Raw genomic sequence first — 11,441 nt, forward strand, 5'->3', positions numbered from 1 at the left:
AATATAATAATAATAATTAGTATCGTAAAACGGATACATCATTTACCAAGCTGGCAACACTATTCCGATACTGACATATCGATCCCTGAGAAAAAAATCCCCCTTTTGGGAGAGTGGGCAACATTGCAACACAACAGCTGAATAAGACAATAACAAACTAAAATATTGTAAACCAAAAAATAACAAAATGCAAATAATTTGGAAATATACAGTTTGTCNCTGACATATCGATCCCTGAGAAAAAAATCCCCCTTTTGGGAGAGTGGGCAACATTGCAACACAACAGCTGAATAAGACAATAACAAACTAAAATATTGTAAACCAAAAAATAACAAAATGCAAATAATTTGGAAATATACAGTTTGTCGCGCAAAGGCAACTGTTTCCCAAATGTTTAATATAAAAGGACATCGCAAAAAGGACCCGGTACTCAAAAAGTGACTGCAGAGATGGATACACGGCCAACTGGAGAAATTTTCAAGGCGATGGGCGTAAAGACGACACTTTGAAAGTGCGTTTGCGCCGCCTGACGGAAGCAGAAATTAGGCAGCATACTGGCGTTGGTGGAGGAGAAGGCGTTGAAGACAACGCAAGTCAGGACAGCACAGAGATTTGCGTACACGAAAGCCCAAACAGCGGTGCGAGTGATGAGGGGCGCTGGAGTCCTGCATCATGGAACCCAAGCGACTACACGAATCGGAGTTTAGTAGCAAGCAGCGACGCGGGTAGCGGCACATTTACGCCAGCAGAAGTATGCGGCGATAGCAACGACGATGACTACGAGTGGCATCTAGGCGAGATGATAAGGGCGCCCACGCCAATCGAGGTGTCCGATGACAGCTATAACGAGCCACGCAGGGGCGAAATGGACATCGAACAGGAGGACTGCCAACGCCCAGGTGAGGGTTATATAGAGTATGTCCGGCGCATCACTATGACGATGCGAATTTTTAACGACGCGTCACACAACACCGAATCGTGGCGACAACCAGCTGCGCAGGCGTTGTGCGACGTAGCAGCGGCGACAATATCAAGTGATAATAGAGGCGATGAAGGCAGCGAAGAGGAGAATGCGCTCACCCTGTTGGTGGAGGAAGACCGCGGGTTGGAGCAGTTGTTGGAGGAGTTGGCCAGCACAAACACAGAGCCAGCAGACCCGATGATGATCCACGAAATCGAACGCTGGTTGCAGGACGACAATCTACAGACAGAAGCACTACCCGGTAACTGGCGAAACTTCAGCTGCTCAAACCCGGTGCCAATGGAACTGGTAAGGGTCATTCAGGAGCGGCTGCAGCGACAACAAACTAAACGCCAGACATTCAGGCATGCGGTGGGCACAATGGTGTACCGCGTACGTATTACAGGCTCGGGGATGGTAACAATCACGTGTCCAGAGGGAAGTAAAGGGGGGGGGTTGGGGGTGTGAAGACCCCAAGTACCGACACTCAGGGACTTCACAATTGGCTGTCATATGTTATTGAACTAAATTATATTTTGAATTGTTAAATACATATATATATATATATTGATATAAATGTAGAACTGTTGAATTTATTTATACATATCAAACGAATTGCTAATTATATACATACATACGTGAAATCGAAATACATATGTACATATCTATATTGAAATTTGAAGTACATACATACGTACTTAGGTATGAACAAGTAAAAGGAAGTAAAGAAAATATTAGCAACAATGTTGTTAGGATAACTGTCTGCCTGCGTGCAGGACAGTATAAATAGAGCAGCAAATGTAATTTGAAATCACTTCTGGTAGAGTAGTCGTATACTCCAGTCGATCGTGCAAACGCAGATTGGAATGGCTAAGCAACGATTGTGAAGACTAAGTTGCTTAGTAGGTAGTTAAGGTATATGGTGTGACGTGGAAACGCTGCCAAAGCGATACGTTATATTGGTGAGACGTGAAANTTATAGGAATCATTGGCGTATTTATTTTAACATTTGGATAAGGGAACCCAACATCCGACTGAGGCACAGCCCAGCTATAGACCGGATAAACCGGGTTCGTTACAAGCTTGAGTTGAATAGCTAGCTTTCTGCGAGTCTTCAAAGGCGTAAATGACACTGACATTCTCAATCTACGTAAAACAGAATGCACATTACTCACAGCTCTATTTTTATGGTCAGAACAGCTGAACTTAGAATTAACAACGAAGCCTAAATTTAGAATTTGGTAGTAAATTCAAGGACACTATTATAGCCCTGACAGACATGTGGTTTTTAAACAATGGTTGAAAAAATGTGGCGAAAGCCACAATAAATAATTATTTCAAACGTGCGGTAGCACGAACAATATGGCAACACAAACCGATTGAGTCAGCTGACCCATGCGTACAAGCAGCGCTGAAACGAATGTGAAAAGAAAAGGTAATACCGAGTACATAGGAAAATAACAAGAACTTGTTTTGGCAGGCGATTGATATAAAAAGGCTGATCCTAACTGATGTAAAGCCTCTTTTTACGTTATTCGCAGCTACGGACTGTAAATTAAATAAAATCCAGTTTTGTTCTACAAACCGCGCCTTTCTTTTCTTTTGGTTGAGTACACTAAATCACCACACTGGTGACCCCGACGTGATAGCGTAGATAGTTTACCCGCTTTCACCATTAATTATACTGCATTAACTATTCATCGAAGTTTCGAGTGCGTTTTGGTCTTGCACATTGTGAGTTGGTTTGGTGCATCAAGCGCACACGTGGCTGGGTCGTCCAAGCGCCCATTTCGAGTATTCTTGAGTATTGGCCCCTTGCTGAACATCTAAGGACTTCGCGCTGCCCAGAAGATACCAAAGGCCTTTTATTGGTTTAAATATCTAGACGAAATCGTTATGCCGGATAACGCTGGAGCGCAAGTGCCCGACAGTGCAACGTCGCTTCAACGCGTCTCGATACGGTGTCCCGCCTTCAATGCCGAACGCCCTGCTTTGTGGTTTGCCCAACTGGAAGGGCAGTTTCATCTCGCTGGAATTTCTGACGTAATAACGAGGTATCATTACGACTCGTCACATCTCGATGCCAAAGCCGCTGTTGAGGTAGAGGACCTCCTCTTGAACATGCCGGCAGCGATACCCTATACTCGCCTGAAGGAGGCGCTCGTCGAACGCCTTACGCTCTCCCGTGATGCACGACTCCAACAGCTTCTCGACCGAGAAACCTTGGGCGACAGGAAACCATCACAGTTCCTTCGCCATCTCAGGAGCCTCGACGATACCGTTCCCGATAACATCCTCCGGACCAAGTGGTTAAGCAGGTTACCGATGACGACGCAATCCATTCTTGCATCTCAGGCCGACATGACTCTTGATAAACTTGCAGCCCTCGCCGATAAAATCCACGAAATCGCATTGCCGGCAGCACACATCAATGCCGTCCTGGAGACAACTACATCAGCCGTCGAGGCACGTTTTTCTCGCCTCGAAGCTTCAATAAGCGAGCTAGCCTCAGCGCTTAAGGGGCGGAGTGCCGACCGCTCACGTGCTGGTATCACCAAAACTTCGTCAACAGAGCCAAACGTTGCAGATCGCCTTGCTCGTTCCAGGGAAACGCCTCGTCGGACCTTTAGCGGCGGTTAACGGCCCCTCATTCGAATCAAGCCGGCTCTTCGTAATTGATCGCACCAGTAAAGTCCAATATCTGGTGGACACTGGCGCTGACCTATGCACGTTTCCCAAGTCTCTAGCTCCTTGAGCATCGCAACGAGTCAACTATACTCTTATTGCAGCAAATGGCTCGACGATCAACACTTATGGCTGCGTAATCCTATCGCTTAACCTCGGGCTCAGAAGAGATTTCAGATGGCGATTCGTAGTAGCGGACACGACCAAACCTATTATTGGTGCTGACTTTTTGGCACATTTCGGCATTTTACCTGACCTGAAGAACGGTTGCCTAATCGACTCTTTAACCGGAGTATCGACGTCATGTAAAGTATCATTATCTAAAATTGTCTCAGAAATCAAGGTCACGCCTGTCGACTCCTCATGGTCGAGTCTCATCGCAGACTTCCCGAATCTGACGAAACCTGAAGGAATGTGCCTGCCTGCCAAACACAAGACGTTACACACATAGCCACTACACCCGGACCTCCGGTATCCAGCAAGGCTCGTCGTCTCGCCCCTGACAAGCTCAAAATCGCCAAGGCGGAGTTTGATAAAATGATGCTACTGGGAATAACTCAACGTTCGAAGAGTCCCTGGTCATCTCCGCTCGACCTGGTACCCAAAAAGTCAGGCGAATGGCGACCTTGTGGGGATTATCGACAGCTAAATGCACGAACGATACCGGATCGATATCCCGTCCGTGTGCTAGAGGACTTTACCGCCAATCTCGCTGGAAAAAGGATCTTCTCGACCATCGACCTTGTACGCGCTTTCAATCAGATTCCCGTAGCCACAGATGATGTTAACAAAACGGCCATTATTACACCATTCGGCCTCTTCGAGTTCCCGTTCATGTCGTTCGGTCTACGGAATGCCGCACAGACATTCCAACGGTTTATCGACGAGGTGACACGGGGCCTAGACGATTTCGCATTCCCGTATATCGACGACAACCTCATCACTTCCCAGGACATCGAGGAACACCGCAAACATCTTCGCACGTTTTTCGATCGGCTGACAAAATACGGTGTCGTAATCAACACCGCTAAGTGCCATTTTGGTCAGCCAGAAGTTGACTTCCTCGGACATCGCATCTCGGGAGAGGGAATTTTACCACTTCCAGCGAAAGTTGAGGCGATAGCCAACTTCCCTCGCCCCACAACGATCCGTAAACTGCGTGAGTTCCTCGGTATGATAAATTTTTACCGAAAATTCCTTAAAAATGCTGCTAAGTTTCAGGCTCCCCTGCACGAATATACCCAAGGCGCTTCAGTCAAAGGCTTTCAACCAGTTGCTTGGACACCGGAGGGCGATGCTGCTTTCGTCGCTTGCAAGGAGGAGTTGCGAAAAGCGACCTTGCTGGTATACCCGGATACAACGCTTCCGTGGGCGATCTTTACCGATGCTTCAGAGAACGCCATCGGAGCCGTCCTCCAGCAACGACGAGGACAAAGCTGGGAGCCGCTGGCCTTCTTTAGCCAGAAGCTTAAACCCGCACTAAGAAAACACTGCCCGTACGATCGTGAACTCCATACTATATATGCTGCTTTGCGAAAATTTCGTTATATATTCGAAGCACGGCACGTGACGATCTTCACAGATCATAAGCCTTTACTTCACGCTTTCGCCCAGGACCCCGATAGAGCGACACCATGGCAATTCCATCGACTGGATTTTATCGGCCAGTTTTCGACTGATATGCAGCACGTATCTGGCAAAGATAACGTCGTCGCAGATGCTCTTTCTAGCATTGAGGAGATCTCCGCAGCAGTCTCTGTGAATGAGCTTGCCGAAGCTCAAGCTGGCGACGAGGAGCTACAGCAACGTATACAGGAGCAACAACACGATTCCCTAACCCTACGTTCCGTAAATATTCCAGGTTGTGACGAGCTAATATATTGTGACATATCCGGCAATCTGATTCGCCCTTTTGTACCAGCACTACTGAGAAAAAGAATTTTGGACGCCCTACATAGCATTAGTCACCCCGGAGCACGAGCATCTATAAAGCTGGTGACGCAACGCTACGTCTGGCCCAATATCAAGCGAGACTGTCGCCTGTGGGCCCGAACATGCATAGTCTGCCAACGAAACTAGGTAACTCGTCATGTCTCATCCCCCATTCAAAATTTTCCAGGACGAACGAGGCGATTTGAGCATATCCACGTGGACATCATCGGGCCATATGTCCCGTCCAAAGGATATCGTAACTGCCTTACGATCATTGACCGCTTCACCAGGTTTCCAGAGGCGTTCCCCATCGAGAACACTGGAGCCGAATGTGTCGCCCGTACTCTTTTTTCTGGATGGATATGCCGCTATGGAGTGCCGCTCCGAATTACGACCGACCAGGGGACACAGTTCGAGAGTCAGCTCTTTAACGCTCTCGCTCGCCTTCTTGGCAGCAAACACATACATACCACCACATTCCATCCACAGTCGAATGGAACGGTGGAACGCCTACACCGTCACCTGAAAGAAGCAATTCGCTGTCATGAAAACAACTCGTGGGTGGAAATGCTACCTATTGTGCTTCTAGGAATTCCCGCCGCCTGGAAGGAAAACCTTGGCGCGACTCCTGCTGATCTCGTTTATGGAGAGCCGCTTCGCCTACCGGGGGAATTCCTCGCTCCTTCACCGCGACGAGGGTTACCACCTTCCAATATCGCAGAACGCCTTAGAAATCACTTCGCCGATCTCGCTCCTCAACCCGTCGCCCGACATGGCCAGAGGAAGACGTTCATCTTTAAGGAGTTAGCTAGCTGCTCACACGTTTTCGTTCGCCGCGACGCCCCGCGTCACGCCTTCACTTCGCCATATGAGGGACCTCACCGAGTTATATCAAGGCATGAGAAGCATTTTGTTGTAGAGATCAGAGGCGAAAACACGGTGATTTCTATCGTGCTCCCAGACAGCGGGGATGAAGATAGCGCCGAGAACGACAGCGACGCAGAAGACAGCAATGCCACGCTTACTTCGCCATCTTCACCTGCGACCCCTCAACCTGGAACATCTCGACTTTCCTCATCGTATCACCCATCTAACTCTGTTTCTAGCTCATCTACGCCATCGACACAAAAGCGTGTCAGATTTCGCTGAGTTACATCAACTGTTTTCAAAAAGCACTATTATTAATTTCCTTTTCGCAGAAGGGGAGTACTTATGGCGAAAGCCACAATAAATAATTATTTCAAACGTGCGGTAGCACGAACAATATGGCAACACAAACCGATTGAGTCAGCTGACCCATGCGTACAAGCAGCGCTGAAACGAATGTGAAAAGAAAAGGTAATGCCGAGTACATAGGAAAATAACAGGAACTTGTTTTGGCAGGCGATTGATATAAAAAGGCTGATCCTAACTGATGTAAAGCCTCTTTTTACGTTATTCGCAGCTACGGACTGTAAATTAAATAAAATCCAGTTTTGTTCTACAAACCGCGCCTTTCTTTTCTTTTGGTTGAATGCACTAAATCACCACAAAAAAATTTGTAACAGCAATTTTTTGATGCAGCTTACTTCTGTTTGACACGTAGATCATGGATCCACAGTCTTGCCCCTAAATTTAATTTGGCAACATTCCGTCATCTTGGATGTAAGTTTTTTTTTTTGTTTTTGCGATTTGCAGGCTTATTTTGCATTTTTCGTAAAAAATTGTTAAATACAAACATGTAGAGAATTTCATTTGCCACATTTGTTATATACAAGATTTTCTAAAAATAGCATTTTTTATTGTAAAAAATTTGCAAAAACTGTGAAAAAAAATTTACATTGTCACGGTTTTCACCATTTTTTGACAATTTCTGTTGACAATACACAGCATATTGAAATTCCACAGATGTAGAGAATTTAATTCTCCACAAATTTTGTACCAACATTTTTTTTTGTACGGTGCTTAGATCACGGCCGAGAACGTGCCAAACATAGCGATTAGTCCACTAAAAATAGATAAATTTGGTAGGAAAAAAAAAACAAAAAAAATTGTAACGGCGATTTTTCGATGCAGTTTACTTCTATTTTACACGTAGATCATGGATCCACAGTCTTGCCCCTAAATTTCATTTGGCAACATTCCGCCATCTTAGATTTAATTTTTGTTTTTGTTTTTTGGGATTTGCATTTAATTTCCCACATTTATTATATAGATGGGTTTTTAAAAATAGCAGTTTTTATTGTAAAAAATTAGCAAAAACTGCGAAAAAATTTTATATTGTCACGGTTTTCGCCATTTTTTTACAATTTCTGTTGAAAATACATAGCATATTGGAATTCCAAAGATGTAGAGAATTTCATTCTCCACAACTCTTGTACCCACATTTGTTTTGTACGACGCTTAGATCACGGCGGGAACGCGATAAACATAGCGATTGTACGGGATGCGCCGTAAAACTTATTTCTACACCTTCACCTGCTTTCATTAAAAAGCAAAAAACAATGCCCGTGGATTACGCCAACTGGGGACACCACGATAAATAAAAACGCGCCGAAAAACTCTATTTCAGCGGTAGTGTGGAAATAAGTTTTACGGCGCATCCCGTACATCGCTATGTTTATCGTGTTCCCGGCTGTGATCTAAGCGTCGTAGAAAACAAATGTAGGTACAAAAGTTGTGGAGAATGGAATTTCAATATGCTATGCATTTTCAACAGAAATTGTCAAAAAATGGCGAAAACCGTGACAATGTAAAATTTTTTCGCAGTTTTTGCTAATTTCTTACAATAAAAAATGCTGTTTTTAAAAAACCTTCTATGTAACAAATGTGGGAAGTTAAATTCTCTATATATATGTATTAAACAATTTTTTACGAAAAATGCAAAATAAGCCTGCAAATCGCAAAAAAAAACAAAAAATTAATTAAATCTTAAGATGGCGGAATGTGGCCAAATGAAATTTAGGGGTAAGACTGTGGATCCATGATCTACGTGTCAAATAGAAGTAAAATGCATCAAGAAATCGCGGTTACAAATTTTTTGTATTTTTTCCTACCAAATTTACCTAATTTTACTGGGCTAATCGCTATGTTTGGCACGTTCTCGACCGTGATCTAAGAGCCGTACAAAAAAAAATTAGGTGTAAAGGTATTGAAGAATGAAGTTCTCTACAACTTTGGAATTTCAATATGCTATGTATTTTCAACAGAAATTGTCAAAAAATGGCGAAAACCGTGACAATGTAAAATTTTTTCACAGTTTTTGCTAATTTTTACTATAAAAAATGCTACTTTTATAAAACCTTTTATATAGCAAATGTGGGAAATTAAATTCTCTACATATTTGTATTTAATAATTTTTTACGAAAAATGCAAAATAATCTTAAAAATCGCAAAAAACCCAAAAGAAACTTAAATCCAAGATGGCGGAATGTTGCCAAGTGAAATTTAGGGGCAAGACTGTGGATCCATGATCTGCGTGTCAAATAGAAGTAAACTGCATCAAAAAATCGCTGTTACAAAGTTTTTTCAAATTTCCTACCAAATTTATTTAATTTTACTGGGCTATGTTGGACCAGCGCGAGCAAAATGGCATACATACATGCTGTCAGTTCACTGTCTCTGTTTGTTTTCACCACACATTTTTGGTGAAATTTTTGTGACTCTCTGGCTGTGTTTCATGGTATACTTAATGTGACCAACCGTACTTCTTTCGGAAGTACAGTACTTCTTTTTGCGCCGTTGTACTTCGTACTTCGAAGTTCAGTCAAATGTACTTCATTGCAATGTTTTGCACTACCCAAGGCACATTGAACAGGTAGTATCAGTAGNGTGACTCTCTGGCTGTGTTTCATGGTATACTTAATGTGACCAACCGTACTTCTTTCGGAAGTACAGTACTTCTTTTTGCGCCGTTGTACTTCGTACTTCGAAGTTCAGTCAAATGTACTTCATTGCAATGTTTTGCACTACCCAAGGCACATTGAACAGGTAGTATCAGTAGAGCAGCTGATTTATTTTTTATTTTTTCAAATTATTCGGTTGCTAAAATGTCAAAAAATATAAATTGTAAAAATCTTTTTGCATGGGAAACCTTTTCCCCGTACAAAACACGCTATTGAAAAGCGAAGTTTGGAACGTTCACCTAACTCCGCAGTTCAAACGCTAATTACTGGGCCTTGCATATGATGGATAAATGCTTCGAGAAGCAAACAAAATTTACTAACAGGCATGCTCTGGATTTTGAATTCGAGTAAAAAAATATCGAATTCCATTTGAATTCACATTTGCGTGCTCCACATTTATCGGAGTAGTTTTTCAATTGTAATCGTTTTCGAAATGATATCGAACAATATTGCCTGCTCTATAAATCGAATGCACTTTCAGTTGGCCGTGCTAAATTAAATTCAAGAGACAAAAAAAGTAAGTCGTATAATTATTTTGTTTAAATTTTTAAAGAAAACTAACAAAAGATTTTAAATTTTTATGTAAAGCAACCCCGATATGGCCAAAGGCTTCATAAAAGGCGATAAGGCGAAGAGTGACATGCAATGGAGAGAGCTAGTAGACGAACTGAACAGTAAAGTTCTGAACACATTGAAAACGACGAGCTACGGACCACAGCTTCCAATTTGTCATCTTCATTATCTAAACGCTTTGTCGATGGCGACATGATTTCTTTGAACGCGGCAGCGACATCATGAATTTGTATGAGTTTGACATAAAAGAAGAGGAAGAACCTTATCTGTCGCCAGAAAAATAGAAATAGATCTAATCTGGCCACAACCACAGCCGTCGCGTAGCCCGGTCGTCGCCAAAATAATTATCTACATAAGAGTACGTGTTAAAATAATTTGACAGCTGTGGTTTGTAGCTCGTCGTTTTCATTGTGTTCGGGCTATAATGTACCGCCTACAAAAGACGTCGTCGGTTGGAAAAAGGTAAGCCACCAAAGAAAAATTGCTATGACCGTTTATTTATTTGTACAAAACATGTATCTAGGTTTGGATAGACTGGAAAGCTACGGTCCGCAAAAAAATCGCACACAGCAACTCTGAAGCCAGAGCTACGGGTGGTGGACCCTACAATAAATATGTGCTTACCTCTACTGAAGAGAAAATTGGCCAAATTTGCGGAATCTTTAAAGTTGTCGAAGGTATAGAGAATACGCGGGAGTTTGCGCAACAGGAAAATTAGGAAGAGTCAAGCAATGAGGAGAATGAGAGATCGAGAGTTCTCACTACCCCTGCTCCCATTCCTAATGTAGCCAGCACACCGAAACGTCGCCGGGAGCAATGAGTGCATTAAAAAATACATGTGTGAAAAAAGCAACGCGATGGCATTGATGGCGGAAGGCCTAACAAAATTTCAGAAGACAAAGAGAATGTGCGCGCAATAAAAGATATAAAATATGAACTCAAAGAGTTGAATCGCAAATTTAAAAAATTTAACGAGAATGTAGTTGGTAGTGTCGAAGAGAAGAAAAGACACCACCTCAAAATAGAGAAAATTCGAAGGGGAGAACTTGAAATAAAGCGCAGGAAACTGGAGCTGCAGGAGATAGAAATTAACATACTTTCAGAAAAGAAAAAAGCTGAAATGTGATGGTTTGTATTGCGCAAATAGAATTTCTGATGAGACTACTAAACCTGAAGTGGAAAATACTATGTTCTGTATTCTCTTTTTACAACGCTTTTATCAACTTGCAATGTTGTGTGTCCAGAAACTTTCAATGTTGTGGATCCAGAAACTTTCAATGTTGTGTGTCCGACACCATAAAACCTTTGCTTTGAAAAGTTCCTATAAAAAAGCATAGTGCATAGGGCGACATCTGTAGTGAATAGGGCGAGGTAGATGACATCTAGATGTCGCCCTATGTACTACG

The 11,441-nt window shown here is 43.0% G+C and overlaps 1 protein-coding gene across 2 annotated transcripts in view; it reads left to right on the plus strand.

Annotated features, from left to right (window-relative positions):
- Nucleotides 1-9,900: 9,900 nt before the first annotated feature.
- The window catches only part of LOC108382480 (uncharacterized), a 4,596-nt gene continuing 3,055 nt past the window's right edge, over nucleotides 9,901-11,441 (plus strand). Inside the window, exons 1-2 of one of the 2 annotated variants that reach the window (XM_017638852.1) lie at nucleotides 9,901-9,979; nucleotides 10,051-10,136. In XM_017638852.1, coding sequence (XP_017494341.1) covers nucleotides 10,061-10,136 — 76 coding nt within the window. In that variant the 5' untranslated portion in view covers nucleotides 9,901-9,979; nucleotides 10,051-10,060. Of the gene's footprint in view, nucleotides 9,984-10,050; nucleotides 10,137-11,441 lie in introns of both variants that reach the window. The other variant, XM_017638858.1, reaches the window with a different exon arrangement.

This window comes from Rhagoletis zephyria, unplaced genomic scaffold (genome assembly GCF_001687245.7).
Source record: "Rhagoletis zephyria isolate East Lansing unplaced genomic scaffold, Rhagoletis_zephyria_1.1 Rzeph_scaffold_00147, whole genome shotgun sequence".
NCBI classification, from domain to species: domain Eukaryota; kingdom Metazoa; phylum Arthropoda; class Insecta; order Diptera; family Tephritidae; genus Rhagoletis; species Rhagoletis zephyria.